Source organism: Eptatretus burgeri, chromosome 14, assembly GCF_056783735.1.
Source record: "Eptatretus burgeri isolate ZD-2024b chromosome 14, Ebu_testis_v1, whole genome shotgun sequence".
In the NCBI taxonomy this organism is placed as follows: domain Eukaryota; kingdom Metazoa; phylum Chordata; class Myxini; order Myxiniformes; family Myxinidae; genus Eptatretus; species Eptatretus burgeri.
Window position 1 is genome coordinate 34,943,564 of NC_140974.1, and position 21,771 is coordinate 34,965,334.

A 21,771-nucleotide genomic window follows, 5' to 3' on the forward strand; every position below is an offset into this window, starting at 1 on the left:
AAATTTAAATGTAATTATTATTTATTTTTAAACATGTCAATGAATTATGATGGTACGGAGGAATAAACAAAAGTCAACAATATGTCAGCATATCATCACTGTCATTATCTGCCCTATCCCATTAGTTTTGGGTTCTGCAGCTCATAGCATATGTATGAGTGGCCAAACGTTTTCATTAACCACCTGGTTAGGCCTGACATTTAACTGAAACCCTTTGAGTAACCATGGGAAAATCATTCCCTTCGTCATGACAAAATGTTTTCTGTTTCATCACCAGGTCACTCACAAGAATGTTTTATAGTGCAGTATCTAATAAAAATTATCAATATCATGTGATTTCTATTTGTGGTAATTAAAAGCTGCAAATGGTATTTACTATTTGAATGCCAACAAACTATGATGATATCTAAAACTGAACTCAATGGTTAATTTAACTTTTAATTTTTTTTTAAAAAGGATAATTTTATTGCTTTGGCACCAGGCTATTAAAACACCCACTTTCAGTTACTCTTTGTTTATATGTATACATAGTCAAGGCTTGTCGAAGAGCGAGAGCAAAGAACGGATCAGGATGCAACAGGACAAAGGAACAGCAGGAGAAGGGGGAAAATGCCAGCAGCATACCGGAGAGAGAAAATAGACGCAGACGGACAAATACGGGATGCGGGTACCGATGAGGGGTAGGGGAGACCACAAGGGTAGACAATATGGATACAGAATCAAATCTTTGGGAGGGGTGGAAGTGCTTTAACAGGTGTAGAAAAGATTGTTTTTTGGAATGCGAATAATCTGAGATGGTGGTTAACAGCTGTCGTCAAGACTTGGAGGGAAGAGTGAGTTTGAAGAGAATGTGGAAGTTGGTTCCACATGTAGGGAGGAAAAAAGAGTAACAAATGAGTGGAATTACTATATGAGTAAAGATAAAAGAGGAACAAATACTATCTGTACTCTTTGTATATATTATAAACTGTCCTTCACATAGTATGTGATCCTTTTTGTTGTTGTCCTTTTTCCTGTCGTTTATAAGGCTCATGGAAGAGCTGTCACAGGCATAGATCACGCACTCACAAGGCAGACAAACACAGGACTTGACATCAGACAAACACAGCCATTGATCTTCCTAGAAGTAACTTTCCAGAACACACAGGATGCAGGCAGTGCCATCCAGCGGTGGCACTTTTCAGGCTAAATTTCTCTCCATAGGGGATGCAAACAAAGGGATACGGTGAGAGCAGAGAGAGGTAAGCATTGGATTCACAAACCTTGGAGGCAAACACCATGTAAAGCCGTTCAGTTTTCTCTCGAGTAGAATCAGCAATAAAACCTTTTGTGCCGGAAAAGCGGATATTGTGGGAGCATTCACCAACTATCGGCATCACTTGGTGCTGACAGAAATTTAGGAAGAAGAGTGGCTGGAAAATTCAGCGTTAGGATTACCCAGACGATCTTTTCTGGCTCACCTGAGGGTAGACACACACTTGTTCTGAGCCGAATTGTAAAATGACCTAAGGTCGCCTTATGTCACATTGTTCTTGCATTATCGGATAGAAAGGTGTTTGATAGCCACTGCCTCCCTGCAGGATTCAGTGTACCAGGACCAAAAGGATGGGTATGACAGCTACAGACGAGACGGAATAAAGCTGTGTATGAGAGAAAGTAGGTTTTACGAAAGCTTACCCAGGCAAAGTCAATGTCTGATTTTGAAGAGAGAGAACACCAATCCTTTTGTGACAGGGAAGATTGCAGTTTTGCCAGCTGGCCAATACAAATACCCATGTTCCATGCCACTATGATAGCTCTCGAACAACACCAAGGAGATTTACACTTTTACAAGAACGTGTTCAGAGGAGTTAAGTGAGGTGGCAGAAGGAGAAGAAGGTTCAGTGGAAAATTTGTCATTACGAGATCCGGGAGGGAGGATGTAGACAGAGAATCCGGGCTGTGACATTCACTGATTAGGTCAGAGCCACAGACTCACAGAAGGCTTTAACTTTAATGCCATGTCTGGTTGTTGTAATGCCAATTCTCTGTCAACTGGCATAGGGGACAGTAAATTGCCATAGGTGAGGAGGAGAGAGTGTGGATTGGTGATCCATATTTTTGCAGGAAGAGAGGTGTTTTTGAAGTCATCCACATTGGGTGTACCGAGCATTACATGGTTATTCTTCCTTGTCATTCTACCAATGCAGTCAAACTTCTGCTCTTATATAAACTGGTTTGCCATTGTGTGTCACAAAAAAAACATGCTTAAACATGTTTTTCTTACAACCATCAATGTTTATATGCTGACTAAGCGTTTATTGATTCGCTTTTATCGCCTTTTAAAAGGGAAAAAATAAATATTAAAAGGTCTTCACCGTATGTTTCTGAAGACGACGCAGCTGTTTCCCTTAAAAGTGGATCAATGCTTCCAAAGCCGTTTCTTTCACTATCTTAAAGAGTAAAATCCCCTTCTTGTACAACAGTCGACACAGCACTCCTCCCCATCGATCAGCCTGCTTCCCTCCCCACAGATTGAAAAATTCCCTCTTCAAATATTTAATCCTTTCTTGAATGCTTTTCGAATGACTGGCACGACAATGTGGTTGATGGAAAGAAAGACAAATTTTGACCTTAAATGTAATACCACCATTGGGAAAGATTTGAAAAAGGACCGAGTGTTCTATCATATGAGGCCTAAACGACTCATCTGAAGGCTTGAACAAATCATCAGCCAATAGTGAGCGAACAAACAACCAACGATCCATTCATGTCTGTGCAGTACATTGGATTTAAATTAAAGCTTCATTTTCACCAATTTATTGTGAGAACTGTGGTGTATTTACAGCCTTGCGTATTGATATGCAGTGTGGAATAAAGTAGTTCCTGGCCCGCCATTTCCCCTGCCTGTCATGGTTACGTCAATCTCCACTTAATCCTATTGCATACATAATAAACTGACGACGAGAATGGGATTATTTGATCTACATTGAGCTGCTGTGCAAGTCCAAGGCCCGTTGAGCTTCGCTGTTACAGCAAGACAACGTTGGGGCCTTGAGCGTAGAAGGCCGTAGAATTCAGGCTGAGTGAGCGCCATTTGTGTTGTGTCACGAAGATATGACAGGCTATATCGGTAGCTTCGAGCCGTTTGATGAAGGGCGGGAAGACTGGCGAGCATATTCGGAGAGGCTGGAGCAGTATTTTCTGGTCAATGGCATTGCTGGTGAAAGGCAGGTGCCAGAATTTCTTTGCCTAGTTAGCAGCAAAATGTACGGGCTGCTTCGGAATCTCACCGCACCGGACAAGCCATGCACATAGCCTTATGGGGAATTGGTGAAAACTTCCAGGATCATTTATGCCCAAAATCCAGCATAATTGCACAGCGATTTCGATTCCACAAAACATGATCAGCATGACGGAGAATCGATCTGTGATTTTGTCGGTGAGTTGAAAAGGTTGTCTCAAAAAAAAAAAAAAAAGGAAAAGGCACTGTGACTTTGGTGACTATCTAAATGACACATTACGAGACAGGCTCGTCTGCGGATTGACAAGTGAGAGTATTCAGAAGCGCCTGTTTCCGGAGAGCTGTTGAACTCGTGATTGCCATGGAAACTGCTGCAAAAGACTCTGTGGTGTTATGGAATAAGGAAGGACCTGAGGTCCACAAGATGACTACGAGGCCTTCCAGGTCGTCTGGTGCCCAGAGTGATGGAAATTACAGGGGGTCTTGTTTCCGATGCGGAAGGAAACACCACCCTGATACTTGTTATTTATGGCATGAGGAGTGTTATACCTGTCACTTGAAGGGTCATGCTGCAAGAAGATACTGGAAACCTGGTAAGAACACGAACATAAATGTACATACTGTGTGTCTTGGCAACAGTAACAGTGACCAGGAAGACTCGCTTGTAGCTAACATTGGAACCAACCATGTCAACAAGCTGGACATCATCTGCATTCACCTTAAGGTGGCGGGGAGAAATTTGTGTATGGAGTTGGACACTGGCTCGGCAGTCTCCGTCATTTCATTGTGCGAGTACTCTAAACTGTACAAACATCTGAGACGAAAGAACACTACAGCTGTACTTCGTACTTTTCACTGGTGAGCAAATTAAACCAAAAGGCAAGCTTTGTGTGTTGCTCCAGTGCGATCAGCAATTCTATGTGCTGGATTTGTATGTTGTGGATACTCAGTCTCAGAAAGAGACTGGTTATGGAAGATGAAGCTCAACTGGCATACTGTCATGTCAATACATGTCAGCTCAACCATTTCCGGATCGACTGATGCTCAATTGAAACACTTACTCAACCAGTACTCTGAGATCTTCAAGGATGAAATTGGAACTCTGAGAGGCAATATAGCAAGGTTGAGCATGAAGACGAACAGTAAGCCAATGTTTCACAAGGCTAGGCCCCAGCTCCATATGCATTACATCCAAGATAGATGCTGAGCCTCAACAATTGGAACAGGCAGGTATTATCTCCAAGGTAGAATGGAGTGAATGGGCCTCGCCCGTAGTCCCTGTCGTGAAGCAAAATGGAGATATTAGGCTTTGTGGGGATTTCAAGGTATCGATAGATTCCTTACTTCAGGTGGATCAATACCCACTACCATCTGTGGAGGATATACTGGCAACATTGGCAGGAGGAAAGAAATTCTCCAAGCTGATTTGTGCCAAGCTTATCTTCAGATGTAAATGGAAGAAGACTGTGAGAAGTACCGAAGAATCAATAGACACAAGGGTCTGTACCGGTGCAACAGACTGGCATTTGGGGTTGCATCAGCACCTGCAGTGTGGCAATGTACCATAGATCGGGTATTGGCAGGAATACCAACGATACAGTGTCTCATTGATTATGTAGTCATCAATGGGAATTCAGATGGAAATCATTTGCAAATTTTGGGACTGGTTTTGCAGAGGCCAAAACAGCACAACCTTCGGGTAAACCCAGACAAATGCCTGTTTCTCAAAGAAAAGCTAACCTATTGCATGCACGAAATCACTGCGGAAGGGTTAAGTAAGACATCCGTCAAAGTAAAGGTGATGGCCGAAGCACCAAAGCCTAAAGATGTCCCACAACTTCGTTCCTTTCTCGGGTTGGTAAACTATTATTATTGTTTTCTTCCAAATTTGTCAACACTTCTCCATCCATTGCACCAGCTACTACAGAAAAGACGCACATGGAGTTGAACAAACGCTTGTGAGAAGGCATTTACGGAGGTAAAAACGTTGATCGCTTCTGATGTAGTACTTACGCATTGTGATCCGAACATACCTCCACGACTTGCCAGTGATGCGTCACCATATGGTCTCAGTAGTGTACCCTCTCATGTCATGGAAGATGGTAAGGAATGACCAATAGCCTTTGCATCAAGGTCATTAACCTCATCAGAGAAAATTTACTCATGCATCCATACATATGCAGTCAGGGAATGTATTAATGGAAACTCTGAAATTCTCCTAACTTAGACCAACTCTGTGATGGACCTCATTCCCTGACTGTTTAATAAAAACATTGGTGCTTCCTGGCTGTGATTGGTGGACGTAACACAATGTGTCCATGCATCAGATGGCACTTCTTGGGACCAAATACAATTTGGCCTCACCAGTCATGGTCAGTTGGGCATCAACACTCAGTGCATAACCCAAGCTGAAAAGATGAAAAAAAAAATACTGTTTAAATGTGAATCTATCTATAATTCCATCAATGTGTGTGTGTGTGTGTGTGTGTGTGTGTGTGTGTGTGTGTGTGTGTGTGTGTGTGTGTGTGTGTGTGTGTGTGTGTGTGTGTGTGTGTGTGTGTGTGTGTGACCACTGTTTCTCGACAACCTCTGGTCCGATCTTATTGAAACTTGCGAGATATATTGCTGGGGACCTGAGGATGTGCCTTTTCAAGGTTTGATATTAATCGGACAAGTGCTTCACAAGTTATGGACATTTATTTACCAAACCAATGGCAAGACACGTTGTTGCGTGGGCGTGGCCGTTGGGGAAGGGAAGCACAGCCGCGTTCCCCATTACGGGTTACAACGTACGGGCTTCCGGAGAGTGATAACTTCGTGTATTCTAATAATTTCTCGATTTCTTATGCGCATTTATAGATAAACACAATGGCCCAAGTTATGATCGTTTTCCTATTAGACGGTGTATAAATTTCGGTAACATCAGAGTGCTGGTATGCTCCGAACCAGGAAGTAAATTATTTTTTTGCACGTTTTTTTTTCGTGTATTCTAATAATTTCTCGATTTCTTATGCGCATTTATAGATAAACACAATTCCCCAAGTTATGATCGTTTTCATATTAGACGGTGCATAAATTTGGGGAATATCAGAGTTAGCTGGTATGCTCCGAAGCAGGAAGTAAATTATTTTTTGCACGTTTTTTTTCTCCTCTTTCCTCTTCTCTTTGTGTTTTTCCTTGCGATGACATTGGGAAAAGGCAAAATACGTTGGCGCTAATTGAATAATTGGCCATTAAGAATAAATTGCGAATAATCGTAACTGCCATATGCGAACTTCCGGACAGTGAGGACTTCACTTCCGGAGAGTGACGATTACTGTATTCTTTCTCGATTCTTTCTTTCTCGATTTCTGTACTTTCTCGATTTCTTTCTCGATTTTCTTAAACCCAATACCCCAATCCAGTCAGGGACGATTACTGTATTCTTTCCCGATTTTTTTTTTCTTGATTTATCGACTTACTGTATTCTTTCTTTCTCGATTTCTGTACTTTCTCGATTTTATTAAACACAATGCCCCGATCCAATCGTCGTTTACGAGAGCGAAGGAACGGCCTGTGTGGTTGTTGTTTCTGGCACGCGGTTTGAAAGTTGTTTTTTTTTTGCATGTACGGCCACGCACGTACGGGCATGTGAGAGCGAAGGAACGGCCTGTGTGGTTGTTTCTGGCATGCGATTTGAAAGTTTTTTGTTTTGTTTTGTTTGCACCTACGGGCACACACTTACGGGCACGCACCTACGGGCATGCACTAGTAAGTTAAATTAGCAAAGAAAGTCAGATGATTCTGTAAATCACCCCTTTGCCTAACTAACTGTAAATCAATTCAGAAGCTATATTTTGAAAGGGTTTTATAATTTTTTATTTGTTTGACAGGTTACAAAATAAGTGTAATAGGTTTCACCTGTTTGTAATCAGTAGTTTAACTTAAAAATTAAGCTTCCCCACTTATCCAAAGGAGTTTTAAGGTTCAACTCATTTGCTAAACCACCAGGACAAACATGAAGACCAAGGAGCTTTCCAAATAAGTCAGAGAAAGTGGTGGAGAAGCACCCTTCAGGGGAGGGTTATAAGAAGATTTCAAAGTTACACATTATCCCTTTGAGTCGATGAAATCCATCATTAAGAAGTAGAAGACGTATCATACCATCCAGACTCCACCCAGATCAGGTTACCCATCCAAACTCAGCAGCCAGACAAGCAGGAAACTCGTTCTGGATGTCACTGGAAATCCAACAATGACTGAAAGATCTGTAAGGCTCTACGTCTGAGATGGGGGTCAGAGTTCATCAATCAACAATATCCCATTCCCTCACAAAACTGGCCTCTATGGAAAGATGACAAGAAAGAAGCCATTACTAAAACAGACATATCTAAAAGCTCGTATAGAGTTTGTGAAAAGCATCTTCATGATACTACAGGCATATGGATAAAAGTTTTGTGGTCAGACGAGACAAAATATTGAACTTTTGGTCTAAATTCAAAGCGTTACGTCTGGAGGTGTAAACCTAACAATGCACATCACCCAGTCGACACCACCCTTACTGTCAAGCATGATGGTAGCAGCATCATGTTATGGGGCTGCTTGTCATCAGCAGGGACTGGCAAGCCTGTCAGGATCCAAGGGACAATGGACGGTGCAAAGTGTAGGAGAATCCTTGATGAAAACCTGCTTTAGTCAGCCATGAATCTGAAACTGGGGAGGAGATTCATATTTCAACAGGACAATGATTTTGAGCACAAAGCTAACGCCACACTGGAGAGGCTGAATGATAAGAAAGTAAATGTTCTTGAGTGGCCTAAAGTCCTGACTTGAACTCAGTTGAACATTTATGGCGAGACTTGAAGATTGTAATCCATCGATGATCCCCATCAAAAATGGCAGAACTAGAGCAATTTTCACGTGAAGAACGGGAAAAGATTTCACCATCTCACTGAGCAAACATGTTAGAGACCAACCCCAAAATAGTCATAGCAGTCATTGCTACTAAAAAAATAAGGTGATTCTACCAAGTACTGACCTCAGGGGCTGAATTCACAACCAGTGAATTTTCATCTGTAAATGTTTTTTTTTTTTTTACAGGTATTCCTGACATGTAACTTCCTTCAACTATAACAGTGTTTAGTTTGATCTCTTCAGTTGTAAATAAAATAGTTCATTTTGAAAAATTGTTTCTCCATAATTTGTAATAGTGGGGCAATTAGCATAACAATTGTGCATTTTGTGAGGAAAGCACCAAATTTGGCACATGAGTAGCCGAACGTATTATGAACAGATTTGGATATTTGGCAATCTCAAATTCAGCCGATGATGGCTGTGGCAGCCATTTTCCACTACCATCAAAAATTTTGAGATGGCCCAATATCCAAATCTGTTCATCATATGATAGGCTACTAGTGTGCCAAATTTGGTGCTTTCCTCACAAAATGCACAATTGTTATGCTATATTTAGCTAAGTTGCCCCACTATAATTCATCTAAATGTAGTATTATTGGGAGGGGGTGAATACTTTTGCAGGATGGTGTGTGTGTGTGTGTGTGTGTCTGTGTACACACACACACACACACACACACACACACACACACACACACACACACACACACACACACACACACACACACACACTGCACAGAATCCCTGGCCTCCGCTCACAGTAGCTTTAGGGCACTACTTCCTGAGTTGACCATATTAACCCTAACAATTTGAACATACCACTGAGTTTGTGATGTTATCTATCACATATGTGACTTTCATGCTTTAATGGCATTACCATGTTTCAATTCATCACAACAGACGGTACCACCATATAAATATAGTGTCAAAATGGCATAACATGCTTCAGTCTATTATGCTGCTACCACAAAAAGGAATCACCATAAGTGGCAATACAAATAAACTACTTTTTTTTTTCAGCTGGGTCACTATTTGTCCATTCTTGAGAAATGTGGGCACATTCTACAACATCTTACTGACTGGTGTATCGAGTGTCCAAAGAAACCGCAATGGACTCGTCGATATCGGGATCCAAAAAATGAGCCCGGCTCTATGACTCGATCAAGTATTTCTGTCATATCAATGCAAAAAGCTACACACTTGTTCATGCGGGAAGCTGCTCCAACATGATCTCGAAACCTACAATCTCGCGCACGGTGCAAACAAAATCCTCGATGTCGATCTCCCATCGAGGGTGCAAACGAACCTGTGCTTTACAGGTGAGCGCTTCAAAAGAAGCATCGTGAGACCTCTGATCCACCATCACAATGACTCGAACATAAATAAATACAATCAGAATTGAAAGTGAGAATAACGTGCTGTTAGATGATAAAGGAGGCAGTGTCAATACGAATTTTAAAAAAGAAAGGCAGGACGTTACAAGGAAAATCATGAAAACATAGCCATGCAACAGATAGCTGACGGTGCCTTAGGGTGAGCTAGACCTTTTTGTATATAATGTTGAGGCTCATGGAGGAGTTAGAATGTAGAATCGATCAGGACACATCGCATAACAAACGGAATAGTAGAGAGAGAAAGGGGGAAACACATCGGTGGCAGAGAGGAGGGACAAGACAGAAGGAGACTTGGACAATTAAGGGATGTGGGGAAGAAGAAGGGCAAGGGAGGAACACTGGGTGTGAATAACATGGATACTGATACAAACTCTCAGGGAGGTAAAACTTGAAACTTAGAAAGAGGTGTGCTTGGGAAGGGAGGGGGGGTTAATTGGGGTCAAAATGATCGTTGTTTTAATTGGGTAATGATCTGAGATGGTGGTGAACAGTTGTCTTGAAGCCCTAGAGGGAAAGTAGTGAGATTGAAGGGAATGTGGAAGTTGGTTAAACAGGTGGGGATGGGGGGAGGAGGAAGGAATGAGTGGAGGTGAGCAGTGAGTCTGGATTTTAGGGATTCAACAGAGGGGTTCACTGGCAGACTGTATGTGCCCTGCAGACACATTGGGGGGGGGGTGGAGGGGGCAGAGCACAGAAAAAGCAGACGGTGCAAGACCAGAAAGGAGGTGTTAGCAGACAGAGGCAAGCAACCTGTCTGTATATGAAGGTAATAGGCCAGAGACTCATTAATTGCAGGAGATTCCAATGATGTTGAAGGCCTTGTTTCCATGGCCTCGAGCTGAGCAAGGTGTGAGGCAGAAGCACCAGCCCAGAAGGGAGAACAATACTCCATCAAGCTGAAGATGAAGGCAGATAAGAGTACAGGTGTGCAAAATATGGACTTTGCATGATGGAGGATGCCCATTCAGCGAATGGCTTTTGAGGCCAACTTAGAAGTTGGAACTTACCCCAAAACGATCATGGCTGATAGTGAGGCCCAAAAGGTTGAGTGAATGAACTTCTTCAAGAGGATTGTTGAGAAAATAGATGGGAGGGTTTGCCAGACATTCCTGTCAGAGAGAGACAGTGAGAGTGTGAGATTTCTCAGGATTGAAAGACATAGTCCTCGTGTTTGAACAGCTCCTGATTCTATTCAGATTTGCAGATGGGGAAGAGGTTGCTGCCTGCCCATCAGAAAAGAGTTAGAGGGTTTTGCAGAGAGTCAGAGAGATCGTTGATGAAGATTAGGAATGGGATCGGAATGACAACACAGCTTTGGGGCACTGCAGCCTTGGCAGGGAGAGGAGATGAGAGGATCTCGTTGAGAACCACAAGTTATCTATGAAAGTAGAGGAAGTCAATGAGCCACGTGTGGAGACGGCCTTGGATGGCACAGGCAAATAGTTTGATGAGTAAGGCAGGATGCTCGGCTGTATGAAAAGCATGAGCTATGTTCAGAGAGATGGCCCTGAGCTCATGTGTGATCTCATGGCTTTGTGTAAAAATCTGAAGTTACCTTCAGTCGAATTTGTCTTCCAGGAAGAGAAGGCAAGTTCTTTCAAGGCACTGCCTCACCACAGGGATCGGTGTACCATGGGTGGAAAGAAGGGTATGATGACTGAAGACGAGATGGGATGGATCTGCGTGAGAGAGAGAGCAGGTTTCTGTGGAAGAATTCCCAGCTGAGTTAATATCAGGAGCAGCAGATGTGGGAGACCAGTCCTGAAGTTCAGTGGCTGATTGCTGTCCCTGTAAGTCTGTCTGAGTGATCTGCCAGATTCACTAGTGGTGAGGCTGTTCTTTGAGAATAGAGAGATGTTCATTCTCACAACCATGTAATCAAATGAACCGAAGAAGGGCAGGAGACATCAGTGTGGAAGTTGGTCATCACCAAGTCCAGAAGGGAGGATTTGCCATTGGTAGAAATCCAGGTTAGAAAGTTTACAGATTGATTCAGTTCAAAGGAATCACAGAATTCTTTTGCTGAAGTTCCACGGCTGGTGAGAGAGGTACCAAACACCCAGTCAGTCAATTGGCACGATGACAATTGAAATCACAACATATGAGGAAGAAAGAGTTTGGATGAGTGGTTAAAAATGGGTCCATTTTGGCTGAGAGAGTGATCTAAATGAAGTCGTCACTGTTAGGAGGAAAGTACAACATACAGACAAACAAGAGGTGGGATCGGAGGGGAAATCACAGCCAAAGGTACTCCTGTGGGTTGGGAGGAATAAGAGCAGCACATGGAGAGTGAGAAATGTAGTTCTTAATGTAAAGTGCAACTCTGCTGCCAGAACGGGGTTCAGGTTTATCAAACCGGAATCGATAACCAACAATTATCCGGAAAGACACTATGGAGTCGAGGATATCCTGCGGAAGGAAGGATTCTGTTAAACAATTGATCAACCTGTGCATGAGAGAAAGCTTATCCAGGCAGAGTCTATATCTGATTCAGAGGACATGGAATACCAAAGCTGTTGTGACAGGGAAGATTGCTTTTCTGCCAGCTGGCCAATATAATACCCAAGTTCCCTACTACTGTGATTTTCTTTTTGTATAAAAAGTTAAGGCTCGTGGAAGAGCTATAACACAGAATTGAGCAGGATGCAACAGAACAAAAGGAACAGTAGAAAGAGGGGAGGGGGGGAATACCAACAGCAGGAATGAAGGACCAAATAGCGGGAAACTTTAACAAATGATAGCTGTCTCACAACAACCAGAGACTTACGCTTTTACAAGAATGTGTTCAGAGGAGTTAAGTGTGGTGGAGGATTTGGTTGAAGATGGAAGGAGGTAGGGGCAGTTGGAAAATTGGAGGAGTTAGGGTGGGGTGAAGGGGAGGTTTGAGGGGTGGAGTGAGGGATACGGAAATTGGTTCTCACAGCAGATTCTCAGTTGCTAAGTATTAAAACCCTTTGCCGAGTTAACCCAAAATCACTTCAGGAGCAAATTATTTGTTTGTTAGGTTAAAAAATAAATGCAATAGGTTTCACTTCTTTGTAATCAGTGGTTTAACTTAAAAATTAAGCTCCCCAGCTTATCTGAGGAGTTTAAGGTCCAACTCACTTCGTCAACCAACAAGGCAAACATGAAGACCAAGGAGTTTTCCAAATAACTCAAAAGTAAAGTGGTGGTGAAGCTCCGTTCAAGAGAGGGTTATAAGAAAATTTCAAAGTCACTCATTTTCCCTTTGAGTCAGTGAAATCCATCATTAAGAAGTGGAAGATGTATCATTCCACCCAGAGCCTACCCAGATCAGGTCGCACATCCAAACTCAGCAGCCGGGTAAGCAGGAAACTGGTTCAGGATGTCACTGTAAATTCAACAAAGACTTTGAAAAATCTGCAAGGCTCTATGTCTGAAATGGGGGTCGGTGTTCATCAATCAACAATATGCCATTCCATTCACAAAGCTGGCCGACATGGACAGGTAGCAAGAAACAAGCCATTAATGAAAAAGACACATCCATAAACTCAGAAGAGTTTGCAAAAAGGCATCATAATGATACTGCAGGAATGTGGAGAAGGATTGTAGTCAGACGAGACAAAAATTGAACTTTTTGGTCTAAATTCAAAATGTTACGTCGAGCACAAACCTAACACTGCACAACACCCAGTGGACACAATCCCGACTGTCAAGCATGTTGGTGGCAACATAATGCTATGGGGCTGATTTTCATCCACAGGGACGGGCAAGCTTGTCAGGATAGATTGGATAATGGACTGTGCAAGTCCAGGAGAATCCTTGAGTAGAACCTGAGTGAGTCAACCATGAATCTGAAACTGGGTAGGAAATTCACATTTCAGCAGTTCAATAATCTGGAGCACAAAGCTAAAGCCACACTGGAGTGGCTGAAAAAGATGAAAATAAATGTTCTTGAGTGACCCAGTCAAAGTCATGACTTGAACCAAATTGAACATTTATGGTGAGACTTGAAGATTGCAGTCCATCGATGATCCCCATCAAACATTGCAGAAGTAGAGCAATTTTCACATGAAGAATGGGCAAAGATTTCACCATCTCACTGTGCAACACCGAGACCTACCTACAAAGAGACTCATAGCAGTCTTTGCTACTAAAAAAAAAGGTGATTCTACCAAGTACTGACCTCAGGGGCTGAATTCACAACCAGTGAATTTTCATCTGTAAATTTACAAGAATGTGTTCAGAGGAGTTAAGTGTGGTGGAGGATTTGGTTGAAGATGGAAGGAGGTAGGGGCAGTTGGAAAATTGGAGGAGTTAGGGTGGGGTGAAAGGGAGGTTTGAGGGGTGGAGTGAGGGATACGGAAATTGGAGACGTGAAGTGGAGAGATGGTAAAGAGGGGGACACAGAGAAGGGGTGGGGTTGGGAGGATGTGGTAATGTAGAAGATCACTTTGGGGAAGGTGGTGACATGGAGGTGGTGTTTGACATCATTAATGGACACAAAGGGGAATTGATTGCCGTGTGCAGCCAACCTCTGCAAACTGGACTTCTGCAGATTCCAAACCAAAATCTAACGTGGGAGATTTGAATCTGGATTGCACCTGGACCTGAACCAAAATCTAATCGGCTTGTTCTTGTCACCTACCACACTCATCCACCAAGTTTTGTCATAACCCATGCACAACTTTTTGAGATATCGTGCTATCATGTATCTTATTTTGGCCCCATCACTCAATGGTGAAAATCACTTGAAAAAATTATCAGATCCATACCGGATTCAGATCTTCACCAAAATCGAATCACTTCGTCCTTGTGACACACACACAACCTGTCCACCAGGTTTCGTCCGAATCTGTCCAAAAGTTTTTGATATACCCTGCTCACAGACAGACCAACAAAACAGACAAGCATGGATGAAAACATAACCTCCATCCACTTTCGGTGGTGGAGGTAAAGACTTGGGGCTGGGCGTACAAAGTGAATCGAAGTGCGGACAATGCAAATGATTTAATGAGGCAAATCCTTTATTTTCTCTTTTGCTTTGGAGGTTTTTCTCTCGAAGCGTAAAGAGGGATGTGCACCCACAAAGGAAACCAGAAGCTGAAGGTAAGATGTGAACATGATTAAATAATTCCTGCTGGAGTGAAGAATTCTTTGTTATAAATCTTCCCACGTGGTTCACTGACCTTGCTGTTATTGGCATAGCCAGGGAAATAGTCATGAAAAAAAATAATATAATGGTTGCAAGGTAGTTGACAGAAATTGAGGATGACATAGTTCTGATCATTAATTGTCCACCAAACTTAGAAGGTCCAAGATATCTTAAAGGCAGAATAGAAGAATATTTTCACATCAAAAATAATTATCAAGATGTGATTAGGGAGAGTGGTTAGGTGTAGCAGAGGCATTTAAGTGAATCTTGCTGCTGAAATTCTTCAACATATGAGGTATTACTCACAAGAGTAATACCTCTTTTTTTTCATGAGAATAATACACGTTGATAATATTACTCGAATGCTTGAAAATATTACTCATAAGTGCTTGAGAATAATACTGTCGGACCCCGACATTCACGGTCCCACTATTCGTGGACCCCGTGTTAACGTGGGTCATAAAGTGTGACCTGCTTCTCAATTTGCGCTTCACGCATTCTCAGGTTTTTCATTTTTATTTTATTTTTCTTCATAATTCAGGACCGGTCTCCTACATCTACCGGCACTGACGTTAATTCAGCCTGGGGATCCTTCAGAAAACTGCTCTCTTTTTGGCACAGATTCATGCCATCTCATCTTCAATTATCTTACCCATCCTCCTGCTCTTAGTTCTCTGAATCCTGTGATGAGGCTGTTGCTTTAAGACAACTTGCATTCTCCTCCTGGAAGGCAAATACAACCGAAGGCAACCTCAGATCATTCCACAAATCCAGCAACAAGTGTGTGTGTACCCTCAGGAAAGCCAGAAAACAACATCTGTCGAATCTCAAGAATGAACTTTCAAACTTTCCTCCTTCCTCTAAAACCTGGTGGAGCCTTGTCAAGTCGGTCTCTGGTGTATGCTCCCCTTACATCCTTTTCCTCGCTTCAAATGTCACCACAGCCAACTCCACTTGTGAGAAGGCCGATTGTCTCAATTCTTTGTATGCTTCAAAACCCTGTGTCTCTAACCCTCCCTCTCTTTGCACAACCTTCCCAGTCATTTCCCAATTGCTCCTGAATTCTGTCTTTTGCACCTATAAAGGTGGAAAAGTATTAAAACCCTCGACTCTGACTCTGCAACTAGACCGCAGGGCATCAGCTCACGTGTCCTAAAAAGCTGCTCTGCTGCTCTTGCGCTTCTCTCCTCTGCCATTTTCACCCTGTCATTTACCAAAGGTCATCTTCCATCTGTTTGGAAATCAGCCAAATCACAGCATTACATAAAAAGGTGCAAAAACGGATCCCCTTAACTGCAGACCAATTAGCTTACTTATACTCATCAGCAAGGTCATGGAATCCATCATCACAGTTGACATAAAATAATTCCTTTTCTCCAACAGCCTCATCTCAGATCATCAATTCGGATTCAGACCTGGTCTCTCTAGCTTTGGACATGCTGCTTCGACTCTCCCAACAATGGTGGAGGCCCTCAATATCAGACATGAGATCAGGGCCGTCTCTCTGGATATATCTCGTGCTTTTGATAGGGTCTGGCATCCTGCCTTGCTCTCGAAACTGTCTGCCTATGGAATCCAAGGCGAACTCCACTCTTGGGTTGCTTACTTTCTCCACCCTCATAGACAACTTGTGGCTCTCAATGGAACCCTTTCATCTTCTCTCCCTGTCAAGGCTGGAGGAGTCCAAAGCAGTGTTCTATGTCCCATATTTTTCCTCATCTGCATCATTAATCTCACTGACTCTCTGGAAAATCCTCTCGATCTCTTTGCTGATGATTCAACTCTCTGCTGTAGCATCTCTCATCCTTCTGACAGGCAAGCAGCAGTCTCTCTCCTCTCTCTCCTCAAACCTCGACAAAATCACAGACGAGTCAAACACAATTTTACTTATGTATGCATGTTGATCACACTTTGCGTTCTCCCTCACCCCTCATCATTACCTGCATCTCTTGTTTGTCCTTCTCCATCTACTTTCTCCCTCCACCCTGCTGTTGGTGTTTCCCCTTTCTCCTGCTGTTCTCTTTGTTATGTTGTGCCTGATTTGTTCTGTGTAATCACTTCTCCATGAGCCAAGACCATGTTAAAATAATCATGATTATAATAAGAAAAAAAACAATGCCCCGACATTTGCAGATCCAAACATTCGCGTCATTTTTCAGGAACGTTTCCCCCACGAATGTCGGAGTCCGACGGTACTTGTTTGCTTGAATGTCTTCATGCTGGACATATTACTCATATTCCCCCCTACCTCCTCCGACACACATTCTTGCCAAATTTCAAATTATCACTCAAATCAGAAGCAGTTGAACAACAGATCTCGTCAGCTGGTTCGTAGAGCACTTGGGCCAAACTTCCACCTCGTCTGACCCCACAAGAAGATGGGATTATTTGGGGTCACTAACAAAAGTATGATCAAAGAACTGTGGTACATGCATGTGAGGAGCGGATGATATGGTGGTTTAGGTTTGTTGCAGGAATGTGCAGGTGAATGGTTTGCAAAGAGGTAGGATCAAGCAAAGATGTGAAAGAAATCCAAATGTGGTGCAACAGTCACAGTAAAGTTTCACAACTGCATTTATTTAATAAAACAAAACTTGACCTGAAAATCTTTTCCTTTTGTCCCCAACCCCAATGGCAAGGTCAGAGACGTGGGACATTGAAATATGCTCTGTCCGACCCACCGTTCATCTGCCCATGTACTTTTATGTTCGCGATATTTGAACAATTAGCTTTCATAATGCAGATATCTATTCCTCATGACATTATCTCAACCTGATTCAATCATGGCTGTGATTGGCTGAATTCTGTCCATCTCATTTCAGTAACTTGGCTTGTGTATGCGATATTTCAAAAACCGTTCAAGATTTCTCTTTCATGTTGCACAGATCTATTTCTCATAACACCTAAAAGGTGGGGGACCTAGAGTATCAACTCTTTGTTTCATTTTCAAAGTATGTAATTTGTAAGGAAACACTTGAGGAGTTGTTGGAAACAGAACTTCAAGGCTATAGAACCAGACACAGTCACTTCTCAACGACCTTTCCTCCATCATAAGGTGGGTTGTTCACTGATGACCTTGGTGTTCTGCACCGTACTTCACACTTATGACCTTTCTGTCCCATACAGCACACTTTTGACCATGTAGCAGTACACAGTTGACTACAATGTTGATACAATCATTGTTTAAATATATAGATACCAAGTTACAGATGCTCAACACACAGTGAGTGTCTGGTAATCACCACCTCCCAAAAACGAGACTGCAGCCGGACGCGTTTTGCATCCTCGGTGCATGACCAAAGATGAATGGCACACTTCCTGATCTCTTTTAACTCCTCCATAATCTACAAAGCTGAAGTCAAACAGAACATCAAATGGACTACTCAACACTTACTTGGTTGGGAGCATCAGAAACACCTCATAAGAAGGTCCTCTTCTTCCAAGACAGTTTTTTACTTGATAAAGTTACCCATAAATGAAATTGATACATTCACTCTTTCTCAACACCTTCATTGTGATACAATTAAATCTCCATAATTCACCGCATTAGCTTGCACCTTCCACAGCTTATTCTCTTCTGTTAAAACCTATGGTTTATAGAACAAGGTCCAGAGGATTCAAATGTGCCAACAAACTGATATTAACTAAAGTGATTGCACTCATGTAATAACCATGAATTATTGAGATTAATAACATTGAAGTACTACTATGTGATATTTGTAAAGTTATGACATTTGTTGCATTATCTCAAGGATGTACACATTATGGTTAAAAGAATAGGTGGGATGGTTCAAATAGTTTCCTCGACATTGATTTATTTTACTCATTGCTTTCTGTGCCACTAATCTGGCAGGGTGCAAATGGAGAGCCAGGTGCCAAGGGACCACAAGGGCCTTATGGACAGAAAGGAGATGAGGGACCACGAGGATTTCCCGGACCTCCAGGCCCTGTTGGCCTGCAGGTGACCCTTCTGTTTCATTTTGTATGGCTACTTGTGTAACGGCTTTTATCTGAATGCACAGCTATCTTTATCAATTGGTTGGTGTTTCCTGGGGAATGGCATTGTAACTCCAACTGAGGTGAGAGTGGGCACACCACAGCTTCACTCCATTACATGCTTGAATTTGTTATTTTGGATTGCCATCAGAAGTCTGCATAGATGAATCACAAAGCTTAGTGGTTTTTTTATTCCTCAGACACCAGTGTTGGAGTTACATGGGATTGTTAAAAATCTCAAAACAGAAATGGTGTTGTCATAATACCAAAGTTTGGGAACTGCTCCAGCACCTTGTTGGCCTCTGCTGTGGATTATTGAGAAGGTTAACATCTTTCCAAGCTCGATTAAAAGAAAGAAGATGCCACACAGTGAAGATTCGATATAGGCAGGGTTGAGATCTTGATTGCTGTGATTCCTTCGACCAGAATGCATATAACGGACATGAATAACAATCAGCAGTCTGGTACATTCGATGTTCTTCTATCTTTCAATACAGGGATTACCTGGACCTACAGGAGAGAAGGGGGAGACTGGAGATGTGGGAACGCTGGTACGTTTCAACACCACTCACCCCTTAGTACAAAGGATATCTATCGTGCAGATGTTAATTAGGTGTGTGTGTGTGTGTGTGTGTGTGTGTGTGTGTGTGTGTGTGTGTATGATGAATAAGCATAAATGTAATTAATAACTGAAAATGCTTCCCTTCATGGTGTTACAATGCACTCGCTCTGTTTCAATATACAGTATTTTATTTTCGCCACATTCAAAGATTATTTTTGAATGGTAGCAGTCCATGGCATAGCAGCTGCATATTTGCTGGGGCTACATTCACTGTTTATCCCCAAGCTTTTTAAAAAGAATGAGGGGATATTGTAATTGGCTCTGTCTGTCTGTCTGTCTGTCTGTCTGTCTGTACATCCATCACGCTCTCTCCTCCGAAATGGTTGTGCAGCAATTCAACAAACTTCGTTGTTATGATCACCACATGGCAAGACGATGCGAGAGCAAGATCATTTTTTGCCCCATTACGGCCACATTATATCACATTTTAATGAAACTTTATATATGCACTCAACTTTGGGGGATGCATGAAATATGTAACGATTTTTTTGCATTTGACCCCCATTTCATGTCCCACGGGTGAGGACTTTGGATCACAGGGTTCAAAATGGGGAAAAAAATTCAATTCAAAAATTGGTCATTCCTGGTGGAACTTTTTGCAATCTTTCAACTTTGCTTTAGGTGGGAAGCATGGGGATTTGCGATGGCGTGCCATCGATTTCACTCGAGCATACATCTCTTCATGTCTTATGGAAATACAAGTTGAATGGAATAAGTGAAAATGATGGAGTTAAGGACTTCAGGTCCCAGTGCAAACGGAGGTTAAAACAGAACTGAACAAGTGAAAATGAGTGCATGTTTGAGTTTTACACTCTGTGGTTGTTTGAGTGAAAGGAGAATTGAATGAGTGAAAACAAATATGTGATTGAGTTTGATTCTCTCCATTTCAGGGACCACCTGGCCCTCCAGGTCCAAGAGGACCTCAAGGCTCTGCTGGTGGAGAAGTGAGTCGAAAATAACTTTTTCGTGCATTGCCACAGTCTGTCACACTTTACTCTCCTGCACTACTCAAGGCTTTTGTCTCTTCAATACACTTTTATTTGTACCACACCTGATGCTCTTGTCGACTATACTGCATGCACAACACATTTGAGGGGATTATAATGCGACACGGTAGGACCCAATGACTTCAGGAGAGAATAGAAGAGAGGGAACATGGATTTGAAAAGTCCTCTTATTCCATCAGTTAGTCTCTTCCTTATTATGCCTGGTGTTGGCGCAGTGGTTAAGGGCAGCGGCTTGGGATCCAAAATGTCCTGAGTTCAAGCCCCGTTCGGCCACTGAATTAATACACCAGGGGGTTGACTCAGCCTGTCATCCTTCCGAGGTCGGCGAAATGAGTACCAGTGTACTGGGCCAGTGTATACCCCGGTTAAAATAGGTGTACCAGATCCCTGTGTCGCAAGAGGCGACCAGGGTTGCGTCAGGAAGGGCATCCGGTGTAAAACATGTGCCAAATCACTATGCGGATCATATGGATGATCCGCTGTGGCGACCCCTAACGGGAGCAGCCGAAAGAAGAAGAAAAAGAGTCTCTTCCTTATTAATTAATTGGTTGATTTAATTGCTCCACACTGTCGGTTCCCTGTACATATTTGGATGGGTGAGCTCTAATTGTTTTTTCCCATGAATATTCTTGTCATTGGTATTTGTCAACACCATCGGTGTTTATGATGTTGGTGTGGTGAAGCTTTATCTCATGATTGCATCAAAAGTCAAAAAGGTAGCATCTGGTAGATTAAACTCAAATGGCCATGCTTTTGGCTTTTCATCAATTAGACTTTTATAAATGGCCATGTGTTGTCATTGTAAGCAGAGCTTCAGCTTTCATCCATTATATTTTATTCCAGTATGTACGAATTATGGAGGGGCATGTCCATAGTTAAATGGCACCTTTGGGATCTTACATGTCCATGACCAAAATGGATATAGGATGGCCAGCCAGCTTCATGTTAACATCCAGATGACATCATGCTAAATGAGATATATATATATATATATATATATGGCACCATGAGGAGGAGTGATGTAAGGGACACATCGGCCATTTTGGAGTTAATGCCATATAGCACTATTTTAACCCTTCCCCTATCATCCAAGCCTATCTTCATCATATCATTAAAAAATGTCGCTTACATCACTCCTCCTCACGGGGCCTCATATATATATATATATATATATATATATATATATATATATATATATATATATATATATATATATATATATATATATATATATATATATATATATATATATATATATATATATATCTCATATGGCAGTTTTTAGCGACATCGAACGTTGTCAGAAAAACAACTCGATGGCGAGCACTTTGTTTCGAGTGGTGTACTGCCCTCAATCGATTGTTTAGAATGTTTGATGTGCATACAATCTTAGAATGACCATTCCCCTCACATGGGTAATTGTGATCGTGTTTTCGGCCTGTAACCAGACTCTGTGGTGTAATCGTTAAAGCGTCTGCTCCGAGTCTGGGAGGTCGATGGTTGAAACCCCGGCCGAGTTATAC

At 42.2% G+C, this 21,771-nt stretch overlaps 1 protein-coding gene across 3 annotated transcripts in view; it reads left to right on the forward strand.

Annotated features, from left to right (window-relative positions):
- Nucleotides 1-21,771, forward strand: part of LOC147012952 (uncharacterized) — a 571,074-nt gene that overhangs the window by 460,344 nt on the left and 88,959 nt on the right. For all 3 annotated transcript variants that reach the window (XM_085854308.1, XM_085854309.1, XM_085854310.1), the window contains 3 exons: nucleotides 18,477-18,584; nucleotides 19,117-19,170; nucleotides 20,132-20,185. In XM_085854308.1, coding sequence (XP_085710434.1) covers nucleotides 18,477-18,584; nucleotides 19,117-19,170; nucleotides 20,132-20,185 — 216 coding nt within the window. The remainder of the gene's footprint in view (nucleotides 1-18,476; nucleotides 18,585-19,116; nucleotides 19,171-20,131; nucleotides 20,186-21,771) is intronic.